Source organism: Cebidichthys violaceus, unplaced genomic scaffold (assembly GCF_023349555.1).
Source record: "Cebidichthys violaceus isolate CVI_PGR_0920_01 unplaced genomic scaffold, fCebVio1.0.p SCAF_15, whole genome shotgun sequence".
Taxonomy (NCBI): Eukaryota; Metazoa; Chordata; class Actinopteri; order Perciformes; family Stichaeidae; genus Cebidichthys; species Cebidichthys violaceus.
In genome coordinates this window covers 122,866-148,947 of record NW_027176318.1, presented here as the reverse complement: position 1 = coordinate 148,947, position 26,082 = coordinate 122,866, and the positions used below count along the sequence as shown (strand labels likewise).

The 26,082-nt window shown below is 43.7% G+C and overlaps 1 protein-coding gene across 5 annotated transcripts in view; it reads right to left on the bottom strand.

Moving 5' to 3' along the window:
• Positions 1 to 923: 923 nt before the first annotated feature.
• svila (supervillin a) overlaps positions 924 to 26,082 on the bottom strand; it is a 46,658-nt gene continuing 21,499 nt past the window's right edge. For 2 of the 5 annotated variants that reach the window (XM_068709551.1, XM_068709552.1), the window contains 24 exons: positions 25,018 to 25,525; positions 23,666 to 23,834; positions 21,372 to 21,504; positions 15,203 to 15,368; positions 14,301 to 14,384; positions 13,454 to 13,540; positions 12,166 to 12,337; positions 11,898 to 12,070; positions 11,260 to 11,415; positions 9,203 to 9,339; positions 8,514 to 8,661; positions 8,270 to 8,415; positions 7,880 to 8,055; positions 7,026 to 7,176; positions 6,670 to 6,949; positions 5,505 to 5,659; positions 5,243 to 5,348; positions 4,875 to 5,082; positions 4,543 to 4,676; positions 4,292 to 4,447; positions 3,803 to 3,946; positions 3,399 to 3,520; positions 3,021 to 3,176; positions 924 to 1,706 (listed from right to left, as the gene is read on the bottom strand). In XM_068709551.1, coding sequence (XP_068565652.1) covers positions 1,620 to 1,706; positions 3,021 to 3,176; positions 3,399 to 3,520; positions 3,803 to 3,946; positions 4,292 to 4,447; positions 4,543 to 4,676; positions 4,875 to 5,082; positions 5,243 to 5,348; positions 5,505 to 5,659; positions 6,670 to 6,949; positions 7,026 to 7,176; positions 7,880 to 8,055; positions 8,270 to 8,415; positions 8,514 to 8,661; positions 9,203 to 9,339; positions 11,260 to 11,415; positions 11,898 to 12,070; positions 12,166 to 12,337; positions 13,454 to 13,540; positions 14,301 to 14,384; positions 15,203 to 15,368; positions 21,372 to 21,504; positions 23,666 to 23,834; positions 25,018 to 25,525 — 3,954 coding nt within the window. In that variant the 3' untranslated portion in view covers positions 924 to 1,619. Of the gene's footprint in view, positions 1,707 to 2,102; positions 2,124 to 3,020; positions 3,177 to 3,398; positions 3,521 to 3,802; positions 3,947 to 4,291; positions 4,448 to 4,542; positions 4,677 to 4,874; positions 5,083 to 5,242; positions 5,349 to 5,504; positions 5,660 to 6,669; positions 6,950 to 7,025; positions 7,177 to 7,879; positions 8,056 to 8,269; positions 8,416 to 8,513; positions 8,662 to 9,202; positions 9,340 to 11,259; positions 11,416 to 11,897; positions 12,071 to 12,165; positions 12,338 to 13,453; positions 13,541 to 14,110; positions 14,138 to 14,300; positions 14,385 to 15,202; positions 15,369 to 16,263; positions 16,321 to 16,727; positions 16,794 to 18,768; positions 18,829 to 21,371; positions 21,505 to 23,665; positions 23,835 to 25,017; positions 25,526 to 26,082 lie in introns of all 5 variants that reach the window. The other 3 variants (XM_068709548.1, XM_068709549.1, XM_068709550.1) reach the window with 3 other exon arrangements.

The following is a 26,082-nucleotide window of genomic DNA, read 5'->3' as shown; positions in this document are numbered from 1 at the left end:
GTACAATTCATTTTTCCATCCATATTTCCCTCTGAAATGTAGAGCAGTGGAAGTATAAAGTGGTATGAAAGGGAAATATTCAAGTTTGAGGTACAGGTACCTCAAATATATATTATATTTACCACAGGTTTTTTTTTTTTTTTACATATTTAAGATATAATACACTGACTGTGAGACTTTGACATGTTTGCTCCATGAACCTGTGAGACAGGTGAACATAATAGAACTTCAGCTGCTTCAGTTTCACCCGTTTCTCAACACGTCTGCTGTGAATCATTCAGCTTCTTTCCATCTCATCTACTGCGCCGCCTCCCAACGAAGGCCCCGAAAACAATGCAGCGTCCCTCAGCGACCTATATTTCATTTGAATAGGAGACATGAATAAGTTATAGCTTGAGGTAATTACAGAGGTGAAATCCCTCCAGTACGCCATAAGAAGGAAAGGTTGAAAATAAAAGATAAACTGGTGTTTTTCTTTCTGCTTTCTTATATTGATAATCATGTTCAGATTTATATTCTAACCCGTCTCGTCTTTCTGGGTTCTATAATTCCCATTTAGTCAATAACCATCAGTTTACCACAGAAGAAGCTGATGTGCAGCAGGTACATTTGACTTTAGAATACTGACAGAAATACAGTGTGTTCAGTGTTACTAATAGCACTAATATGTAAGTAATATCACATGACTTCAATGTGACTCACCATGAATCCAACTGATCGTCCGCACCGCTCACGTCTCGAATCCACAGAACTTAGTATTACACTGCCCTCTACTGGAACATACTAAATACTGTCGGTTGCATACATAGGTTCACGCTACGAATCTAAGAACAGAATATGTATAATGCAGTATATTAATGAGTATATGCAGTATATACTTTATGCTTGAGTTGTGGCATCACCATAGAGAGAAAACAGGCTCAGACTTTCTAACTTTCAGAGTTTATTTCTCTAATATTTATTTATATCACAAAAAGTCTCCAAAATGCAGACTAGGATCTGTATAGAAACTGTACACAAAGCAAGGCACTATACACTGAAGGACTTACACTAAAAGAATCAAACATTACATCATCCTTTTCTTCTATCTGACACAGTAATGACTCAATAACAAAGCTGCATTGTTGGATTTGTAAATGGCAAGCGGTGAGCTGTACAGCGAGAGAGTTCTGTGACTTCCAGTATTTATCAACATATGAGACAGACCTCAATATCATTCATCACTTCTAGCTCAGTGAATATTAATGGAGCTTTAAAAATAAAATAAATCCCATATGGATTTGATAAATATAAATGATTTGTAATGGACAAACATACATAAAGGAATAGCAGAGCGTCTGAAGTGGAGAGTGCTGAACAGGCTGACAGGCCTGCTCCCACTCTTCACAGACGGCTGCACGGATGACAATGTAAGGGCACTGGGCTGTTCTGCGTATGGTACATATGTACATTAACAATAAATTCAATAAACTTCTCGTAAGGTGCTTTTTTTCTCCTGCTTAATACGACCGAAACACCAACGCAAAGCTGGCGGGAAACGTGATCACCTCCTCCGTAACCAGAGCTCCCGAGCCTCCGTTTGTGTCCGGACGTCCCGCTGTCTTCAGGTCAGGTCTCCTTTAAAAAAGTCCTTTGACTTTCTTCAGCTTCACCTGCTTCCAGCCAGGCAAAGCGCCGTACTCCTCTCTGGTCGCCTCCAGGGCTTTCTGTGGGAGCACACGTCACAGCCGAACCACGGATTGATCACACTTTTAGAGACTGCACTAGATGACACGGGAACGCCCTTTTAAATCACATTCCAGTAACATCTGAGAACACACTAATGCGTCAGTGAGATGGAGAAAACAGCAGTCATTCCTCAGTCGACATCTCCAGTAAAACACGGTCAAAGATCTCAGATCTCCAGGATTCACTATGGTGTCAACACGTGAGTGAACAGCATGCTAATGAACAAATTAGGAGTTAGATATTTTATCAGAGAGAAAATAAAAACGGCAATGAGGAAGAATTGGATAGAAAATGGTTTATGGTTGAGTCGAGTGAGGATGCTGTGCAACAGGAACACTAGTCCAGGTCATCCATGCTCAAGCCAGAGGACTCACCTTCCCATAAGCCCCCACACCCTGGAGGGTGGAATGAATGAATAGATAAGTTTACAGAAAGACAAGAAGATGAACATGATGAAAGACAAGATTGGGAAAAGAAAGAGGAAGAAAGCCATGAACATAAGGTGAAAGCTGAATGATGCATAAAGCCATAAATAAGACACCAGGAACATCAAATATTCCCAGAAAGTGATCCATAATATTCTGAAAACCTCAAGTATTTCTAAACAAGAATCTTCCTGGAACTGATATTTGAGTAAACACAATGAAAGCTCAAAGTTAAAGCATAAAGTCTTACTCCATATTCTCCTTATCGTCAATAAATCCAATGAAATACCAAACCCAACGACAAATGTGTTGCTTGGTAAGTCTTATTGCTCTGTTTCCATGAGGATTTACTGGCAATAATATAATTGTTAAACAACACCAGTCTTATTATTCAAAGGTGCAAAATACATAACAGTACATCACTCTGTACTTTAAAGCAGTACTAATCAGCTTTTTTGGCCACTCGGGTTCATGACGAACTGTAAATCACACCTATTAAAGACATATACAGTTTATACGGCTGCTGTGTTTGCAACAGTTACTTATTTGCAGATCCAGCAAACACAGAGCAACATTAGCATTCATTTGAAGTCCTGTTTTGTTCCATCTGATGGATGGAAGTCCTTCATTCTCTCTCTTTTAGCTCCATTTTTGGTCTCCACCAACAAATATCGGACTCTTTAGCTGCTAAAGGCTCCACTTTGTTCAACTGCTGGTAGGAAACTATTTCTGGTTGTCAGGTGGTGTACAGTGAGTTTATTAGAGCTTTTTCTCAGCCACCCGCTGAGGCTAAGAAATTAGGTGGCAAGAAACACGTGGCACCTCTAAAGTAACATCGGAGGCGGTCTGTAGACCGCAGGTTCTCACCTCAAAGTCCTCTTCAGACAGGTAGACCTCCAGGCGAAGAGGGTCAACGCCCTCAGGCAGCGGCCGAGCCAGAAGATCTGCCAGTGGGTAGGTGGTCTTACACAGCCGAGCCAACACGTCCTCCACGAGGATAATCTGGTTACACACCTCAGCCTCCTGACAACACACACACTAAATACATTACCTTTCAACGCAAATGATGGATCATGTCTTACACCTGGACTGACCTGTATTCATACAAGTCTCTTTTTGTACAGTAAGTGCATGCGTGTTCAGTACAGTATATAACTAATGGCTACAGGCAGACAATGTGAGCAGCACTGGTTCACATCAGACGATGTAGCCGGGAGTCATCCGATAACGTGATTTGATCCACACCCTCTCAGTGATCTCAGCGATGTCCTCTCTGTGCTCCCAGCTGGGGAACATGTTGGTGAAGGTGAGCGGCTCCAGACCGGCGTGGATCAGGTACGCTTTGGGAGGCTTCTTCTCATTCTTTTCTGTGGAGACGAAACAATAAGCTGTCCATCAGAGAGGACGTGTGGAAATAAAACATGTCCAACATGAGGACAAAGTGCAATGCATACTGATGTCTGCATTATGTTTGTAAAATAACACAGAAAGATACATGAAAGAAAACGCGTATATGCATCTTTCAGGACCTTTGCCTCCCTTTCCCGGCTCCGTATTTATGTATTTCTTTCACCTTCAATAGCACTACTACGCAGTCGTAGGTAAATGTGTTTTCTGTGTTTAATAATAAAGACAATGAAGTGCAGTACCTCTGCAGTACTGCAGCACTGTCTCCATGGCACACTTCCTGTCCGAGTCCCAGCGGATTCGGGCTGAGCCAGGGCTTTCGCTGTCCTGCGGCCACCAGCCCTGCCACAGATACACCTCGTGGTGGTTGTCCACCAGGAACAGGGCTGAGCATCGGGGAAAGAAAACAAGGTGAGGACGATTTCGTAAAGTGGCAGCTCATCATTTGTTAAATTTAGATTCCCAAGAAAAAAAAACCTTAAGTGTTGGATGATTTGCTCGTGTTAATGGAAGAAAATGTCTCACTCATTTGTTGTTAAATAACCAGATTCAAGGGAATGTTTCTATCAGATATTCTATTCAGATCCAGTACAGTCCATTGAATGAGTGGAAGAAATGGCTGTGGTCAGCTGAAGATGTGAATCATCTTTGATTATGTTGAAAAGCACTGTCTAAATGAAATGTACAGTAATTACCTTCACATGGTCAGTAGGACAAATGCTCTCGCGTACCTGGCTGGGAAGCCGTGTAAAGGTCCTCCTGCAGGAAGGGCATGGAGTTCACCTCCTTGGGGTCTCTGGCGGGGTAAAGAAACTCCACTGCTGCGAACTCCCCTGAGCTGCTGCTCAGCTGGTACAGACGTGGTGAGAAGTTAAACCTCCCTGGGTCTGAGGGTCAAAGGTCAACCAAAGCAGTTAATCACACCAGCCGTTTACGGTAGGGGGAAACGGGATTGGGCGTCGTGCACATCGGCCCTCCCCACCTTGCAGCATGCAGTCGTACGCTTTCCTGTCCCTCCTCCCGAGGGGCTCCCAGAATCCCGCGGGCTCTGCTCCCTCGTCGCACTCCCGGATGGTCACCTTGCTGCTGCTGTGGAGGCCGGTTTCCAGAGGACAACTGCACAAGGACAAACGCGTCAGACTGGCTGATAAGGACAGCACGAGAACAAATCAGAAGTGGACTCATCTCGGCAACAAAGGTGTCAGAAAGTGCTATGGTTATTTGTCGTCAGAAGTCAAATTGAGCAGATCCCACTAGTTGGAATTTAACCTCTGGCGTCCCTTTAAGGGGGGAGGCAATCGAGGTTCCACTCACTGCTGTTTGATCTGGTTGGCGGCGGTGCGCGCCACCTCCCGCGTGTGCGTCTGAGACTTGCAGCCGTGCCACAGGTAGATGAGGGCCTGGCTCGCGCTCAGCAGCACCATCGAAACCCTGGAGCGCAGGCTGCTGCAGTGACAGGCCACCTCCAGCAGGTGGCCCTCCGCCTCCGCCTCCCCCCGTACGCAGTACAGACGCCAGTCACCTGGGGGGGACAGGGGGACGTACATTAGTAAAACATATTTTTTAAAGAAAAATTCTTGGCTGAAATGTAGCTTAGAACAAAAGCTCAGTTGTTAGTGGGAATTAGTGAGTTTTATTGAAGATTTTGGAGCAGAGTGTGTTTGTCAGTAATGCAGGCTCACTCTGTGAGTTCTCCTCCTCCTCTTCTCTCTTCCCCGAGTGGACCACCATCCCTCCTTTGAAGCACTGCAGGAAACACGGAGGTTCCTTACCCTGCTGGACCTGAACCTGGAGGAAACGAAACGGGAGGTGGAGTAAAGATCACACAATTATCCGTACAAAATAATGGAATTCACTTTGATTTCGCCTGGCTCACACACACACACACACACACACACACTCACACTCACACTCACACACACACACACACACACACACACACACCTGTGCTCCCCGCTCCTCGTCCAGCTCCACCGTCATCAGCGCCGAGGTTCCCTTCTCGCTGACGGTGGAGTTGCGGCCCTGCCAGAAGAAGTAGCAGCACTTCTCCTTCCCGGCCCCCGCCGTCTTCTGCTGCTCCGGGTTCTGTCTCCTCCCCACTGACGGCAAGAGAGTGTCAGCTTGACTAAATGCTGCATGTAGCATCGCAAGAAACCTTTGTACAGTTTGCCAACATTTATATTTTTGGAATCAAGTTCAGACACATTGTTTTTGTAGCTAATGATGGAATATCTTCATATAAAGAAGAGATAAATAATAAAATGTATTAACTTCCTGGGTAATCTGACACTTTAGAAGCCTTCAATATAGTAGAGAATATAGAAACAGAGGAAATTCCAGCACATCTGTAAATGTCTGTAAATAAAGAACACTGGCATCTAAATCAAAGATGGATGTATCAGAGGGAGGTTTTTTTCTTCATTAATATGTCATGCAAAATGTCCGAACAGGCTTACAAGACAGCATCATTTAGAAAAAGAGACCAGAAACCAGAGTAGCGACACAAAGTAGACAAATAAATCATCCTGACGGGTTTCCAGGATTCAGAGACTAAAAGCAGCTGATTTAAAAGTCGTTCTGTTCTGTCAGTGCACCAAAACATTTCAGACAGAAGTTTTTATTTCATATAGACTTAAATCATCTTAATAAGGACGATACAAGAGCAAATTTAATTAATTCTCAACTTCTCCTAATTCGCATGATTCGTGTCCTCCTGGAAGTTCGGCCAACATCAAGGGCCAGAGGAAGGATTCCTGTTTTCAACTGGGAAACCAAAGAACTTTCACTCCTTGATACATTTGCTCGAACATAAGATTCTGTGCAATAATAAGAAGGACATGATGAGCAGCTGGAACAAAAAACTAGGATCATATAGTGTTTCTAAAGCAAATGATCTCATCAGTGAAGTCAGTCTGAACATTACAGAAGTTACAGATGGGTTGAAAGTACCCGACTTGAGTTAATTAAGAAGCACTTAAATTAAATAATTTAAATTGTAATACTATTAACTACTGAAATGGAACCCAAGATCCTCAGGTGTGTGTGTGTGTGTGTGTGTGTGTGTGTGTGTGTGTGTGTGTGTGTAAAAGTGAAAGTAGAAGACACTGACCCGCAGCGCTGACCATGTACTTCCACTTCATCACGTACGTGTCGCCCTCGTGAAACTGGCCGATGCTCTGGCGCGGCAGGCGGCTGTAGTCGAACTCCAGGATGTGCCACACCTCCACCTCCAGCGTGCTGATCTCGTAGCTGCGCCAATCCTCGGCCTCCACCAGGCCGTAGCCCCGCCCCACGTTGAACCCGTCCAGTCTGGTGCAGACGGGCGCCTGATGGATGGGCAGCATCAGGGAGGCGTCGTACGCACGGGGGTGATCGGAGGTGGACTGCTCCTGGGGTCAAAAGATGGATGGAAATAAAGGGAAGCATTTCATACTCCTTTACAGATCCTGAAGTACTTTTTGATACCTTCTGATCGGCGATGTGGTCGTTGTTTTTGGCGGGGCTCGGTGTTTTCCTGGAGTCGCTCCAGTCCAGGAACTTTTCTTTGAACAGGGTGGTTTCGTTGTGCTGAGTCAGCCTGCCGAACACGGCCCAGTCAGGTCGGCCCTGACCTTTCCTTTGGGGGAAGAGGATGCAGTCCGTCAGTGCTTCAGTCAAAGGTTCTCTATACACTGTTGTAGCAGTAGCTGTGTCATTCACTTGTACTGAAGCTGTGACTTCTATCCATCTATGCTCTCTTCAAGCCACAATGCTCCTTTGACAAAAACAGTAATTTCACCTCGCAGAACACAGTAGCAGCTGGTCTACCGCTTCCTGGATCTGTTAGTTAGTTTGTGTTGTTGTATGACTTCAGTATTTTAAAAGGGTTAGTTCCGCATCACCAAAATCACTCAATAACACAAACTAACCGATGCAGGCAGCGGTAGACCAGCACCTCCTGTGTTCTGTGAGGTACAATTACTGTTTTTGTCAAAAGGAGTGTAGAAAGATGGATGTCACTGCTCCAGTTCCCTGGTGCAAAGCGCTGTCTGACGGCAAGGTAAAGCAGTGAAAATATTCTAAATATAGTTTAGAACACTTAAACTGATATTGATTTTTTTAAGAATCTAAAATGCGTTTTGCTACAGTAGTACATTGGTTTGCTTCCATGCTGGTACTCCTGTCTGTTGGTCCAAACTCCATCTACAGTAGATAAAACACTGACTATGGAGTAGTATCTCATACAACCCCACATCAAGAGATCCAAACTACCCTTTTAGTGTTGGTGAAATCTGCTCAGCCACAGGCAATGTATATGTAAAAAGTATATGTTTTCGTACTTGGGTATGAGAGGGTTGCACTCCCCCGGGTCGAGCGGGTTGATGTCACAGTTTGTGTAGTCGAAGGTGCCGTTCCACAGGTGCTTTGCCAGCTGGAAGGCCACCTTCCTCTGTGCCAGCGTCACTTCCTTTCCGTGCCATATGTACATCTCGCTGCCAAAGTCAAACACCAAAACCTGCGCAGAAACACAGACAGAGATAGTGTTCTTTATTTTTCCAATCCAACAGTAGCAGCAGTCTTAGCCATCTCCCACAGTGTATTGTGTTGTTAAATCACCATTGGGTGGCGCCAAAGTACAACCCAATCCTACACTGAGGCCTTTAGATCCCCGACTGATTTACAGTTTAACCCAGTCAACATGCATTTAGACTCCAGGCAGGTGATCTGACCTCCTTAGGGTTGAGCAGGGAACAGCGAGGCACTTTGGCCCAAAAATCGTCATCTGGGACCAGTTTGTCGTCCATCAGGCGGTAGATGCAGTTCGTCTCCACAATGGCCCCCTCGTACAGCTCGTCTTCATCTGGTGTTCCTGCAGCTGCAAGAAGAAAAAGACAAGGCGTCGACTTGAGTTCCGGTGCTCTGGGGACCGTTTTCCTCGAGGTTGGGTTCATTACGCCAGATAAGAATCCTTACACTGGTAACTCGACTGCCCCCCCAGAATCTTCCAGAAGTCCTTGGCAGCGTGACTGTGCGTGCCAACGCCCTCCTCGATGTCCTGGACGTAGTTGGCTCGGCAACCCAAGTCTCTCTTTCTCTGGATGAAGTTTGCTAACTCTGAAGCCTGAAAAAAAACAAAAAAGAACAACTGGTATTACATTAATGCGGATGAGTTTGGTTGATTCCAAAAACACAGAGGTTCTTTGCTTTTTAATAAACCTTTTTAATATCAATTTGAGTTCAAGTTCACTACTCAGGAAGACTTTAATGACCTAAACTCAAACGACCCCTTATAACAAATGAGGTCAGCGCTCTGTTCAGCCAATCACAGGTCAGCAGAGCAGTCTATGAACAATAGCCTTGTTTTGAGTCTGTTTCCTGCAACACACACACACACACACACACACACACACACACACACACACACACACACACACACACACACACACACACACACACACACACACACACACACTTCTTCTGCTGCTGCTGCTGCTGCTGCGCCACTGTTGCTTCCTCCCAGCGCTGGGTGTTCAAATCCTGCACGTTAAGCCCGCCGCACATAACCCCCCCACCCTCACTCCACCAGTGTCCATCTGAACGAAACTCGCGTCTATCCGAGCTAGCTTCCTGTCATTTGGCAGCGCTCAAGAGCCGGAACTCGCCTTGTTCTTCTCGATGACGTTGGCGAACTCCCCGGTCCAGATGAAGCAGAGGTGAGGCGTGACGAGTAGGAAGCAGTCGCCGCTGTTCAGGGAGGACGCTCTGGGCTCCACCAGCCTGGTCTGGACGTGCCGTCGGCCTGGTGTTACATGGGCAGGGGGGACGGGGGACGAGACAACGACACACAGGACAGGTGGCTTATCAGTGACAGCTCTGAATAAGCATGCCTGGATTATCATATTGGGGGTGTCGACATTTGGCCCTGTACATGTATGGACGTGTATCTGCCTTGTCAAGTACCCACCTCTATGAATTCTCTTTCCAGCTGTAGCCAGGACGGTTTGTTAACTACATTAAATCATAAATGTTGTTTATTATAAACTCTAAGGGTTTTTTAGGGGCCTCAGTGACTCATGATCCCATTGGCTCTTCAGGTGATCTAAAAAGGACCACTCTCAACAGACAGGTCAGGACGGCTAGTCTTCTAACAAAGCGGGTCCTCCCCCGCCCCCCATACACTTGCTCTGGATTACAGACAGCGGCGTTTTAAGGAGCGGATCAGCCCAGGATAGTGTGAGGTGACCTGGGGGGGGTGATTTAAAGCCACAGCTGTCACCGGCAGACGTGAGGAGGAGGTGCAAAGACACCGAAATAGACCCAACTCCTATTTTAGATATCCTCTGGAAAGGACGCTCTCGAAGCAGCATCCTCCAAAAGCTTTGTGCGAGACAGCAGCCATTTGTTTTTCTATCCTCTTAAACAGCCGGATGGAATCGCTGGTCGCTGCCGCCTCGCATTTAAAAAGATCAGGAAAATGTAGGCAGATATTTTGGATCCCTTTCTGCTCGTCTGGCTCGTTGGTTCAGTAAACATGTTGCATCCTCAAGCATGTCCATTTAAAGAGGTTGCCCTCAATTTGACTTTTGTACGGGTTGTGCTTTCAACAGAAGATGGAGATATCTCTATGATAACCTCCAAAAATCTCCTTGGTAACGAGATACGTAAGCATTTGCTCTACAGGATAATCTTAATAATTATGATAGTGTAAATGCAATTGGCAGAAGTAAAACACACACCACAGTCGCAAAAAAGCATCAAAATGTATGAGAGGGGTATTTACTGACGTATTCTTTATCGTAGAACAAACCGTATATCTTAAGCTTAAACCTTATTTCAGGCATTTAACCAAAACCCATTTAACAAACCCACTTACTATGAGACGAGGGAACCGGAACTTGCTCACTCATTTCTGGGTTAAGGGACTTAATCCTACACCACTCTATTAGTTATACCATTGGTCCCTGGTTCTCAACTGGTGGTGGGCTAGCGTCCACACATTCAGTAGGGTGCATTCTGCATTCTGGGTCTGAGTCGCTAGCAAAAAAAAAACAGTTATTCCAATTTAATTTTGAAGTATGTTGAATTTGAACTCCAAATTCTGAACAGTGCTGTTATGTTCATTAGCCAAGCTAACGCTAGTGGTGCTGCTCTGGTAACGGCAATGCACAAGATGTCACTTGAGTAGCAGGTCCTATGACATGCAACTTTCAGGTACACCTAGCCCATTGATGGCAAATTTACGCAGTCGTTATTGCAATTCTTCTTATTACTTTGTTTTCATTTTGTGAAGTAATATTGAAACAGGCAGCACAGAGGTTAGCACTGCTTCTTCACAGAATGGAAGGAAATGAAACTAAAGGGGAGTTAAGTTAGCCTAAAATGTGAACTTGGATGTAGACCTGTTGGGAACCACTGTTGGGAAGGAACCACTGTTGGGAAGGAACCACTGTTGGGAACGGCTTTACTAAATACTATTGGTTATACATTTATGAAAAGACAGGCCTGTGAAAATGTGGGCAAGATGGCAACTGGTATTATAACCCCAGGGGATTTCAGTGAGTGCCCATTACAACTGCATTTAATAGAGTCTGAACTTTCCACAACATGTTTTTCTGAGTCATCACTGGAATTATTGAGCAGTAAACTAAAAATAGAGCCCGTTGTGGGTGCAGGTGCATCTGTCTGTGTATGGACTGAGCCACCTGCTCACTCCACTGACCTTTGACCTGTAACAGCATGAGTTTCTTGTAAGGCACGGCGCTGTTGTTGGACATCTGCTCGGAGATGTTGACGCTGCGCAGGTTGACGTTGCTGAAGTTCTCGTTGCTGGCCAGACCGGCCAGAGCCACGTCGGAGAAACCGGAGTTCTTGTTCACTGCAGTGAGCACAACAGAGACACACAGTGAGGGGACGTGAGGCGGAAGAATACGTTCAAAGTCGTTTCATTTACTGTCCTTTATACAGACGAGACAACGGCTGGAGAGTAAATGACCTTTTTCATGCCAGACTAACCCAGTCTCTATACGACTGTAACAGATATAGAACACTCCAGAGACACTTTAAGTGTATTTTTTATTGCTGTCAGAGGAGGTGATGGAGGAAGTTATGGGAGTTGGCATGCCATTGACTTTGTGGCTTATCTAATGTTACTCTCAAAAACAGCTACAGACCTCGTCCAGCTTTTGAGGACAGCCCTGCACAATAACAGGAAACTGACTCCAGTCCCCGATGTAGGTCATTCGCTTCAAAACTGATATTGAGGGTTTCATTGTGCAAATTTAGAAAAAATAAGGAGCCTGTCACATGCGTGGTTTTGGTCTCGTGCATTTCCCCAGACCCTCGTCCACCCTCACTCACTCTTCTCAGCCTTCATCCTCTTGCTCTCCAGCAGGCCGATGTTGAGCCTCTGCTCCGTGTACTCGTGTCTGATGTCCTGCCTGGCAGCCAGCATCTTCAGAGGGTTCCTAGACGACTGGACGTTACGCGCCGGGCGCACCGCCCGCTTGTGCTGCTCCATCTCCGAGGTCAGCCTGGGGAGGGTGTCAGAGGGAGAAGAGTAAGAGAGGCTCACAATGATGTCGGGTTCCTTACTTCAAAAAACGACCTCCAGCGGGCGGGAGCTTACTTTGGCACCTGGGGGCCGAAGATGGCGTCGAAGTCCATCTCCACCTTGTTGGTGGTGGCGGGGAGCTCCTCCGCTTGGCGGTAGAACTTGGAAAAAGTTTCGTCTTCGAGGGTCATCACCTCCTTCACCTTCTTCTGCGTGACTGTGATGGTTGCTTCTGGCAGTCCAGACACTGAGGGGGGACAAGATGAGGCCGGGTCAGGATCATGTTATACGTTACTACTACAGACGATTCGCCAAAGCCCGTGCAAGCATCACCGAGCTAATGTATTGCTAATGGAAGATGTGCTCATTTATTTATTGATGGATGAATTCAAAACTAAAATTGTCACTTTGATTTGTGAGAAAAACTTTATAGTAATGTAGTAAAGGTTGTACTTCTATACACAAATCCTCCATGTTCTCATTATATCAAACCGCATTTTGTGAAACTATTTTTTTTACTAATTTTGTCTTAATTTGTCATTTTCTGCACACAACTGAAATGACCTACAAACACACAAAGCAGTAAATATTAGTTGTTATTGATTGTTTATTAACACAAACTATTTTAATTTGGCTGTGCTGTAAAACGATACATGATCTGCTCTTTGTTGCATTTGTTTTTTCTTAAAATATATATTTTAAAGTATTTTTTGACCTTATTTTGCTTATTGTTCTTTAACCCCTACTGTATGTGCTTACAGGCTAATGTGTTATGCTAAATATTCATTCCTCCATGAAAATAGAAATAGTTAAGGTTTGTTGTGGTTGTAGAAAAGTTGTTCTTACACTTCGAGGGTAAAAATCGATTTTATAGACATGACTAGATTTCAGATGAGAACGATATCAACAACAATAAAAGTGGTTCACATTGTTTCACGGTTTATTTAGCCGATTCACTGTGATGATACTTAAGAGATCATTTTATTACAGTGCATTTAATTCAATGCGGCTTTATTGGCATGAACGTTTCAAAAGAACAATGTTGCCAAAGCATCAAAATAAAAAAAGTACACAATAATATAAATATATTAGTTAATCATGTAATAGATTATTATTTTGTACTCTTTGCACATATCTAATCTTGTGCTACTGCAGCCTTCCATTAACCAGGTCTGCCTTGAATCAAGGCAGACCTGGTGAAAACCACGCTTAACTCATTAAGTTTGGTCTCGGTTACACAACTGATATCCATCAGGAGATAATCTATAATCGATTGCATGTTGTAACGTGGGAAAAAAAAATGTTCTCAGTGAGTGAGCAGAGGAGTGGTGAACATGGAGACAGCGACACAAACGAGACTGACCTTTGCTGTTGAGCTTGCCGAGGAACGACTCCAGTTTATCCAGCTTCATGTCAGACTCCAGGTTCAGATCTGGCACGGCCTTGATCTCTGCGCGCACGCACGCACGCACGCACGCACGCACGCACGCACGCACGCACGCACGCACGCACGCACGCACGCACGCACGCACGCACGCACGCACGCACGCACGCACGCACGCACACACACACACACACACACACACACACACACACACACACACACACACACACACACACACACACACACACACAGCTGTTAGAGCCATAAATTGACTCTGATTGTAGCACAGATCCAACTGTATCTCTAAACAGGCAGGAAGTCTGAGCTTCTGTTGTTCAGTGTCGCCGATTTGGAACAATGACTGAGCATGAATGAAAAGTTGCACACAGTCACTATGACGTTATCTGAACACATTTATTGGCCGTCACAAGCATTTTAACAACAACAAACAGCCACTGAATATGAACCCTTTCTGCACTCATGCATGTGGATGGTAACATTATCCAATGGTCCATGTCCTATTAGGCTTTGATAACCTAATAGAAGTGGTGATTTTTTGTGGTTCTGGTGATGATGATGATGATGAACATTGCATTCGGTGCAACATCGAAATAAAAAAATAAAAAAGGAATAGACCTTTGATATCAGACATCTCCTCCATGTCTTGTGAAAGAGAAGCAAAGACAAATAAGATGCGACCCAGAATCATTTTTAACACTGTGCATTTGTCAGCTCAGAATATGTCCATCTAAGTTCAAGTCAACACTTCAGCTACTTAACTGAGTGGACAGTTGGTTTTGCACGGTGTGTTTGGAGTCAAACTGACCTTCTTGAGGTTTGGAGATGGCAAGGCTGCTGGTCTTGGGTTTGGAGGACAGAGGAGACTGGAGGGCTGACGGGGAAGCCAACCCTGTTGTATGAAGACAGACAAGTATGAACATCCGATGATATGGTTACCTGGTACAAGTACAGTTTGTAAAAGAAAATCTGATATTTGTGGTGGTTTGATTTTACGAGACAAAGATTGCGATGTCACTAGAACATTGGTTCGATGTACACCAAAGAACAGGTCGTACTTGAAGACGCTAGCACTGCTCAGTGCTGACTAACGTAGAGGAGTAAACACAGCTAAACATCGGTGGGATGGACCCCTGTATTCTAATCATTATTAAATGTAGGAGCTTTCATTTACTGAACATTACGAGGCGCTGCGTCGTGATGTAAGAGGACCGCTACGACCTGCAAGTTGAGGGACACGTGACTGATGGGGCTAGCTGAGCTAGCGGGCTAATCGGTCAGCGTGCCAGTTGACCACTGTTGCATGATGGTATAATGTCATATGTGGACTGAAGTTGCTAGTTTTTTTTAAAAGTTTGTTTCTCTCGACTTTATGTTTGCAACTTTTTGGATTGTTTGAACGACAATTTGTCAAAATCGACTAGAGGTGAATGACTAAAACACAGCCTGTTACTTCCTGTCTACTTCCTGCTTGTGCTTGGAATATTAACGTTGACTATGATATGGTCTATACAGAGTCGGGTTCATTTTTCATGGACAGCGTTTACTCCCCCCCGCTGATAACTGGGACGGGGTCTTTGCAGGGGCAGAAAGCAGACTCTGAACTGCCGACGACACTCTCCGAGTGCAGACGGGCATGTGTGCATACGCCCCTGAGAGAGACGGAGAAGGACCGTAGAGGATGTGTGTGTGTTCAGTTTCCCCTCTTACCTTTCTTCACCATGCGTGCGGCCACAGTGAACTGGGTGGAGTCGTTGGCGGCTCCGTGGCCTTTCGTCTTCCAGGCCTCCTCTTGGGCTACGATCAGCCGTTTCCTCTCCTGGATGGACATCTGAGCCTCGATCCCCTGGCACTCCATCTCCGCCTCAGCTAGTCTCTGAGAAGGGAGAGAAGACACCGTCAGTTACAATAAAAAGACTCCCGATGGACCGAAAGTTAAAGGACTAATCCACCTCAGGGTACTGACGCTTCAGTTTGTGGTGTCCCATGCATTCCGGGAAGCATTTTGGGAGTCGGTATCCACAACAGTGCTTTGTGTTAGATTCTTCCTGGAATGACTGGGGCACTTGGGACTTGGACAGAAGGAGTACATCCTTGGAAGTATGTTGCTACGCTACGCTACAGCGAAAGGAAACTAGAATGACCGCCTTTTGGTCGCGTGTCTCAGCCAACCAGTCATGCTGCAGTTTACATCCACGTCCATCCAAAATGTCGTCCCTTTGTCATAATTAGAATATGAATTCTTGCGTTATGGCCTAAAAGCATATTTTGTGAGGTCTTGACTGTTGACCACCAAAATTTAATCAGGTCCACCAAATTGAAAGAAATATCCCGTTCACAATGGACGGACCGAGGGACAGACGGACGGACGACCTGAAGACATTACGGCCATGGCTATCACCGTAAAAAAAATATATAATACACCAACAATGGAACCATCTCACGTTGCCATTGGTTTGTTGTGATAAAGTGTTTGAATGTGGATGAATTCCTTTAACAGCAGGCCACATTCACAGACAGACAGCAGCCGAGGACACCGAGGACACCATTGGGGGAGATTAATACACAGGAAGCACCTTAATCCCCGTCTTCTTTAGAAATGTTTTTGTGTCACTTGTCAAAGTTCAAATAAAAGAAATGTTAGTGAACAAAGTGAAGACAAAGAACAATAGCAGTCAGCGTCCTTTAGTGGTTGATTACAACTTAACCCATTTGGTCTAAACACTGATTTATGTTGCGAGAGCACTTCACACGGCATTGACAGGGGTCACCTTCCTTCTCCAGGGGTGTCTCTCGTCCACCCGCGTGGGTCTGGGAGATCTGATGGTCTTCACAAAGCAGAGGCGTGGGGGATGAGGAAAGTAAAGGATGAGGGGTTTAGAGAATGGAGGATGAAGAGATAGTAGAAAATGTCCAAGCTCTGCACAAGCGCCGGACGCCACCTGTGGCCACCATGCTGACTCCGCGGGCAAAAGTGCCAAAGCTTCGGGAAGGGGATGTGTTAGAGGTGTGGAGGAGCAGGGTGGCTGTGAAAGGACTGTGAGCATAATGTACAGTTGCAGCTGAGGGAGCAAAAAAAAAAAAAAAAAAAAAAAGACCACACACTTATGGCTGAAGACCTTTTCTGCAAAGCCTCACTCTCTGTTTCAGGGAAGACGCGTAGTCAGGGCTTAGTTAGGGGAAGCAAAGCGGAGGGCGAGCATTGCGTGCAGCAAGAGCTGATGCGGCTTCCTACCTGGCTGGCCGACTCATCGGGGGACGGAGAGCGGGGAGGAGGCTCGGGAGGAGGACAGAAAGTCTCCTATAGAGACACAGCCATGGAGAGAGGACGCAGCATTTACAAAGGGGCGTTCCAAAGATTCTAAAAACCTCCGGTGATGTCACAGTGATGACATCAGAGTTGTCTCGGCTTGAGCTCGGAGACCACACATTTATAACAGGAGCACCGTGTAATAAGCAAGCGGTGTGGGGTTAGAAAGAGATGGGCAATGCATTCTGGGATGCAGTGTTCTTGGAGCTTTACCCAGGCTAGGAACTAAAAGTCAAGATACCTCAATCTCATTTCCCACAAGTCCCTAAAATGTATGACAATGCAATACCAACTCACTGAACAAAATACAAGAACACAAATCACACTTTTTTCATTCATGTCACTGTTTAGTTACATTTAATCTAAACTGTAATGCCCCTCTTAATGGTTTCGTTATACTCCATATGCCGGGTGTGTAATTATGGTAGACAATACAAGATTCCTTTTACTTTAAACTTATTAAATTGAATTATTAAAAACAGTTCTAAGCTGCTAAATGCTCCACTATGATCACCAGCTAGTCGCTGTTGTTTCAGTCCAGCATAGTTGGTCTATCAGAGGGAAACCGTAGCGCTGGTTGAAAACACATCTGTCACGTAATACATCACGTCATTTGATCCATTGTTCATATAAAGTATTGATTAGACCAGCTTAAATGTTTGTATTTTTTCCTCTTGAGAAATTGAGTCTGCTTGAACATGATAATCAGCCTTAAAAAAAAATCCATCATGCCATCTCAAATATGACTAATAAGTCTGCAACGTGATGTGCCTTTTGAAATGTTGGATACATATTGAAATGCACATTTTCCATAAGTAATATCTATATCAATTATACCTTATACAGAATATATGACATATTAAAAACAAAAGACAACTACAAACATTATAGACGCCAACTAAGGAAACTGGAATTTGATAATTATATTGCATTTTATTTGTGCTATGGCCTTTGTGTTATCTTATCTATTTGCTTTTTTTAAATACATTCATATATTTGTTTGCTATTTTACGTTTGTATAATTATTATTATGATTATTATTATACATTGTCTTTACACATGTGGGCTGGTGTGTGTGTGTGTGTGTGTGTGTGTGTGTGTGTGTGTGTGTGTGTGTGTGTGTGTGTGTATATATATATATATATATATATATATATAGATAGATAGATAGATAGATGGATAGATAGATAGATATAGATATAGATATAGATAGATAGAGGTTTGTGTATTGTGTGATATTACCATAAGACAACAAACGCACACAAAAAATCCCTCATGCATAATATTTGAGTTATAGGAAAATCAACTCTTCTTTGCGTCATTAAACGCCTGCATTCACAGGATTACTAGGAGGACACGACCCGAGTGTCAGCTTCAGCCCTGAGCAGCTGGCATGCAGCCAACAGGTCTGGCCTTTTGAGGGTTTGGAACGGGGAAAGGATTACAGTCCTACTCTGGCCGTCATACACAGCTCACATTAGCAACAAATTATCTCTGGAAAAGTTATGACGATTAGAGACAAGTCCACTTTAGACACAGACTGCATGTCCACAGTGTGTGAGAGACATCTTTGACATAATTCTGACACCCAACGAGCAGAAGGTGTGATGAATCGGAGAACACCGTCACCATGATTTTAAGGGAAACACCCAAACACAGCACCACTACCAACACCACCACATGTGTGCGCGCGCACACACACACACACACACACACACACACACACACACACACACACACACACACACACACACACACACACACACACACACACACACACACACACACAGCTGATGTGTGTTACACTCAGGGTGGATTTATCAAGAGAGTGTGTTAGCAGCCAGGAGATACAGTTGAGTTTTGATCACTAACCCAATTGAAGTGCACTTGATAAATACCACCGCAGTGTGTGTGTGTGTGTGTGTGTGTGTGTGTGAGAGATTTGGGGCTCACACAGGGGCCTTACCCATAGTTCGTCGGACACGGCGAAATCATCGATCATCATCATCATCAGCGCTTCGTCGTCCTACAAACAAGCGGCCACAGGAGACAAGGGAGGGACATGTTTGCTGAAAGGACTCTGTTGTCCCGGAGAATCACGCGACCGACTCCCTAACAGTCCTTTGAAACACCTCTTGGACTTTAAGAACTGCCCTCTGAACCTCAAAACCCGCCGGCGGGATTGAAAAGAATGTTTTCTTTAAACAATCGCCAATCCAACACAGTTTATCACAGCCAGAAGCTGTAAAAAACGCCATCATCATCAGATTTTCATCTTTCCGACAGTAGTTGAACACATCATGTGTGACGCTTGATTCCAAAAACCCCCCAAAAAAAACATTGTATTCTACATGTCCCATTTAAAACCTGGCCCCAAACAAACCATTTGCTTTAACAAACATTCTGGACAAAAGACTAAATTCTGCGCCTCTCATCTTGATTGATTTGCCTGAGAAACAATTATGTGACAAAAATTCTGTGAAATTCAACTCAACTGGCAGCTTCTGAACACGGAGCAGAGGGGAGAGGTAGTGAGTAGAAGTTGTAACTCGTTCAATATATAAACAACATGTAGAGCCTCCATTTTTTTCTTTCCAACATTGGTAACATTTGTGGACACTTGGAAAAATGATGGATGTATAGATTCCAGTGATTTCAACTTGGGTTTTTAATATTTTATAATTTATGGCATTATAACTGTTGTACTGCATCTAAGATACTTTTGAATTCCCTCTACTTCTAGCCATGACTGTACGGTTTCCGTAGAGGTGCAGGACTTTTATATTGCAGTAAAATGTGACGGGAGCAGAAAAACGCCACAAAACTGCTCGGGTTTCAGAGGGTTAAGGAGCTACATACAAAATCTGAATATGTGCAGCCAAGCTGAACAAACCCTGATAAGCAGCTGGAAAGAAAAGCAGAGGCTGGAGCGGACGGTGACGGTTTCAATGCGTCTAAACAGAGAGGTGGCGTCCCGCCTCAACCCTCCCTTCAAAAACAAACAAGAGGATGCCAACACAGAGACACGCACTCAACATGCAGAGGATGAAACGAGGTTTATTTCTTTAATTAATAAAGGACATGCAAACAGAGACAAAGAGAAGAAGGAAAGGTTGAAATACAGAGTCATTACTGTCAGCTGTTTTTTAAAGTCTACACAAAGTCATGAATTTTGAGTAAAAATATCTCAATGTGTGTAATTTGGGCAAAATTAGGCCTTCAAATGAATTTGAATGTACTGTGATAGAACAACTGTAACAAATACACAAGATGATCTAGAGACAAATTAAACTGCTCTGTAGGGAGGTCTATGGCTGCAAATCATGAAATAACATTATTTTAACAAATTTTAATTTCATTATCCTTGTGTGTACAAATAATTTATGACGAAAGTCAAATTTTAAAATCCAATTTAGTTTTATTTGTTTTTAATGAGCGGTTAAAACCTTCTAGAATTATAATTTAAATGAAACGCCAGTGACAGAGATGTTTTACTGTAAATTAAGTTACATGAATAATGGACATTCTCAAATACGCAGACAATACACAACCTCAACTAAATAACGTTTAGTTGAAGTTCTTGCTTTGGATCCGGTAGCTGCTAAAAGCTGCTCAGATAACTGTTTATAAGTGCATAATAAAGTATATATTAATATTTATAAAACAAAAGAGCCTAGTAAGGGTTTAACAACAATATGAGTTTCTGATAATAGTTTATAAAAGCATTATTAACACATTATATTTAGTTAATATACCCATTATAGGCTGATATTAACGTTCTTAAGCAGTCTACAAACTGTGTACAAGTTTGTTATAAGTGCTTATAAATCTCTTATAATCTAACAGCACACATGTTTATGTTGCCATTGTTAACATTAATAGTCTTATAAACAAAATGTTAATAAGCATTTCATAATGTCCTTAATACTTATTAACTAAACGTTAATTATAGGGACCTTAATATAAAGCGTTTCCTATTTTTCTTATTTATTCACCATGCATCATGCATGCACAAAGTAAAAAATACATTTCAATGTAATTAGATGATTTCATTATATCGGCAGCCATACACTTCCGGCATGCACCATGAAATAATCTGCTCTACTGCCATGACGGACACATGCAGACACATGCTGACTCTTGATACAGTCCAAGCACAAACAAACATGCAACGGCTGTGTGTGAGACAGAACAGAGGAAAGAGACAAAGTGATGAAAGGACACAAGACATGGACAATACACAACCTCTCTGTTTGGAGAATAAGTAACACCACGTCTCTACTCTGACGTCCTCATGACTCTAGAGGTACATGTCAGCAGAAGACGATCAAAAACATCTCCTAGACTCTACAGCAAACGCAACCCCGTGAGTTAAATCAAAGTCCCCTGGAAGTTTTCATGTGTTGCGATTGGAATTTGAACCACAGTTTGGATGCTCCTGACATGTAGCGCGTAGCTCAAACAGCACACCGCACACCCTTTAAACATGGATGGAGCACCGTGGACAAACGAGACGCGACAGACACGAGCGGACGCCGCCCGTCCGAGTGAGCAGGTTCAGGTGGTTACCTTCTTCTTGAAGCTCTGCTCCGCCTCCCAGAGCTGAGCGTGTTGTTCGCCGGCAGCCGCCTGCACCGCGTCCTGCTTCCTGTTGATCCTGCTCCTCCAGTCGTCCTCGCCGCTCTTCTTCAACAAGGCCACTCTGATGAAGGAGGGGAAAAAATACAATACGGTTCAAAAATATATTGAAAAAAATATCTATATTGACTTAAAATAAATCATACTTTATTTATGGTTAAGAGATATCTTAAAGCACTTACATTTGTTATTTATTTATTAGTTATTGTATGTGTGTTTCTTTCATTAACTTATTCCTTTTTGTCCTTTTCGCTCTTAAAAATGTTATTTGCATTGAACTTGTCGGTCATAAATGAAAACCAATTACCAAGATAAAATAAAAAAAATTATTTAATTAACTTTTAAATTTGCCAAATTACTATTAAAACCTCTGACAATTGACCGGAGGTCTTCTCACAGCACTGCTAATGTTCAGTGAGTGTTCAGCCATGCGACCAGCAGAGACTCACACATCCAACTCCTCCAACTCTCTGCAAATTTCCCCAAAAATGTCAAACTATTCCTTTAAGATCACTCGCTTGCATTGGACTTCTACACATATTTAGCCAATGAGAGATACATAATAATAAAAATACAAATCTGTGGAGTAATCAATCCATACCATCATACCATCACATATATATATACGTATATATATGTATATATATATATATATATATACATACATATATATATATATATATATATATATATATATATGTATACACATATATATATATATATATACATATATATATATATATACACATACATATACATATATATACACATACATATACATATATATACACATACATATATATACACATACACATACATATATATACACATACATATACATATATATACACATACATATACATATATATACACATACATATATATATATATATATATATATATATATATATATATATATATATATATATATATATATATATATATATATATATATATATATATACATACATACATACATACATACATACATACATACATACATACATACATACATACATACATACATACATACATACATACATACATACATATATATATATATATATATATATATATATGAACATTCTTCATGAATGACTTGTAAAAAAAAAAAACTGGGACTCCGTATAAAGCACATGGAACACAAAGTGAGGTATAGTGAGAGAAGAACAGAGGTTCAATTATGGAGCTGTCATCTCTGAGTGGGGAGCAGACTGGAGCCATAATGGAGGGGTCAGGCCTCTAACAACAGGCCCTCTGTGACCCAGAACGGGGGACGTCCTGTTCTGCCCAGAGGGGCTCCACGACAACGCCAAAAACAGGATGAAAGTTAACTCTGACTAGCTGTCGCCAGCTGCATCTGGGATACGGATCCTGCCTTCAGTGAAAAATCCTTTTGAAAAGAGGAGGGACTCAAAGACGACCCAAGGTGTGTGTGTGTGAGAGAGTGAGTGAGTGAGTGAGTGAGTGAGTGAGTGAGTGAGTGAGTGAGTGAGTGAGTGAGTGAGTGAGTGAGTGAGTGAGTGAGTGAGTGAGAGAGCCGGTGGACCGGAACACCAGTTCACTTCCATTATGTCATCAATCAATTCAGAGCGTGGCCGCTGTTAACACAGCTGACACAGCGTGACATAACTAGACTCACGTCATCCTGAGTACTGAGGTTCAGTTCAAATGTACATGATGAGCATTTCAAATTTCAAGCGCGGTGAAAATAGTGTCAAACTGTTCCTCCTGTAATGTTGTTAAAAACTACGGTGTCCATTAAGGTCAGAAACAGAATATACCGAACTGACCATCGCTCCTCTATCGACCTGACCGCATTGTAATAAGAAGCCTGGTTTGTGATGTTACATCATTGTTATGAAACAAACAGCTTGCCAGGATTGCCAGCAAACTCTTCACTGTAATGACGATATATCTTTATCTTATTAAATTAGATTCATGCGTTACGTTTAGTGGCATTGAAGAGCTTCAGCATGAATGTCCATGAATATCACTTCCATATCCAATGTGGTGGTGTTGTTGTACTAGCAGCAAACATTTAAAACAAAAAAAGGAAAGGACTCTTCTCTTTCCATTATCCCCTTGCTGACTCTATTTACTGACCCAAAGGGGATTATATTTTAGGTTAAGAAGACGTAAACAGAAATAAGCTTGAATGAAAAGTTTAACAGTACCTGCACGTGGTCAAACATGGAGTAAAGCAAGATTATGGAATGACTCACCTCTCTCTGATGGACATCTGTCTGGCCATCATCATGGCGCTCAGCTCCTCTGCCTCCTCAGGCTGGAGCGGGCCGTCCGTGTGAGCGTCCGCTGCTGGAGGCTGACCACCGCTGCCGCCGGGAGAGCCGGATCCTAGCCTGGATGTGACCACTGTGTACTCTGGCAGCTCTGTGAGCACAACAAGCGCGCACACACACACACACACACACACACACACACACACACACACACACACACACACACACACACAACGGCGAGAGCAAAATCAATAACTTGACAGCAACTACATAAATGTTCACACGGCGGATTTGATTTTAAATGGCATCATTTTTCTGCTTAAGAAGGACTTACGCGAGGAAAAAAAGGTGTGCTACAGGATTCAAAATACATTCTGCAAGTTCATCCATGTATCAAACTCCCTCCTCATTTTTGTAATTTTCATTAAAAACATACAAATGGTGTGTTTATTGTGGGGATCTGTAGATAAGTGTAGATCAGGGCACTTCTGCAGCACCACAACGCTTCATTTAAAATGGTAAAATTATAATAAAATAAATATTGCTCATCCTGCCATTTGAAAATTGCAGTACGCCGTGTTGCAATCTCGATAAAGTGAATACTCGTGCAGCCCTATCTAGGAAACACCTCACTAAATAGCAATATTTAATAAAGTTTTACTACTACAGGCTTTTGCATGAAAAGTACAGTCACGGCTCTCACAGCGCGGACTCAGCGGCACAAAGCAGCGTGGGAGCAAAGCTTTAAACGTCTTCTCAGCTTTAAACCGCCCTGCCAGCGCTGTAATCAAATAACCCACGCTGATCCCTGGGCTCCGTCTAACCTGTACACCAATGCAGACACAGGCGACGAGCTGCTGCTCGGACATAGAGGAAGCCTGCAAACCGCAATCTGAATGAAACACATTTGCAGTCGCAGGAAGTGCACCATGTTCGCCATTTACGTGTTAGCATGCTTAGATTTAGCATACAGTCTAAAATTGACAGTTGCATTCATTTTAGTCAGAGTTGTCTCTTTAACTTCCTTAAACTATTTAGCATCACTTTGTTTTCCTTTTTATTTGTTTCTGTTAAAGAACACTAATAACCAAAAGCCACTTATTAAAGCAACCTTCATTTGTACACAGAAAAAACCCATTTGGCCAGTGTTGTTTTCTTCAGCATCAAAGCCGCGGATATGGTTCTAACTTCTTTGCAAAACAGGATATTGAATAAGCTGTGTAAAAGCTCAATATAAATAATGAATAATGTCATTTATTTCATTCAAAGTTCACATAAGTACAAGAGAGAAAAAAGTGAAATGATAAAGAGAGAAGTGGTCCTGCTGTTCTCACCTCCGCTGACGGCCCGGCTCCTCTGGCTGTCTGCGTAGTGTGCGAGCGCCGCCTGCCTCTCCTGGAGCATGTGACTCTCTGAGCTCTGCACGGCTCTGTCTCCCCACCCTCTGGCCAGCCACTCCTCCTCCTCCTCCCCCCCTTCCTCCATCGCCTCATCCTCCTCCTCCCTCCTCTTCTCTCTTCTAGTCTGGGGCTGGGGCAGAGCAGCCTGCTTGACCGCCTTCTCCGGAGAGGACAGCTTCCTCTTCCCTCCTCCCAGATCAGCTCCGTTTTCTCCCCGCGGCAACATTTGGCACCTCTGCTGGTCCGCTGAGTCCCGGGACCTCCGAGAGAGGCCCTCAGAGCTGGGGGGGAGGGGATCAACCCGGGGCCCCGCTGCCGGCGGCGGCGCTCTGGTTATGTGGATGTCTCCGGCGTGGTCCGTGGAGACGGTGCCTCCTCTCAGAGGGGAGGACGGCGGTGAGGCGGGGAGGTGTCCGAACCGAGAGCCCGGACCGTTCTGAAGCTGTGTGACGGGGAGGAATAAAGAGTTAGAGAGACAGAAGTGTTCGTAAACGAGGCTTAGAAACATGTCGGGAAAACTGGACACACGCAAGAGTCAAGAGAATCACGCTGACTGATCACCGCCTGTCTGACTCTCGGCACTTCCTGAGCATCAAAGGGCAATCTGCATCACAAAGCCATGCCAGCCGGAGCGAGAATACACACTTTCCAAATCCAGAAGTTAGTGAACCAACCTGACATTTCTGCTGAGTAATGAATGACAAGCAGCAGTAAATATCCATCGAAACCTCGGACAAAAACCTTGCAAAAGAGAGACCTTCAAACTTCTTAATCTTTTTTCTTAATCAATTTCCTCCAGCTTGTATGTATCTGTAGCTTGCAGATGAAAGATAGCGGCCCATGCGGTGGTGAGCGAGAGTCAAAGTGCTCTCCTTCTCCTCTCTTCCACCACGGAGGCATCTTTAACAAGCCCTCGAGCATCGCTGAGTCACAACTCACTCAGAAGCCGGGCAACGCGCTGCACGTTCACAGTGACATCACACAACGCGGATACGGGAC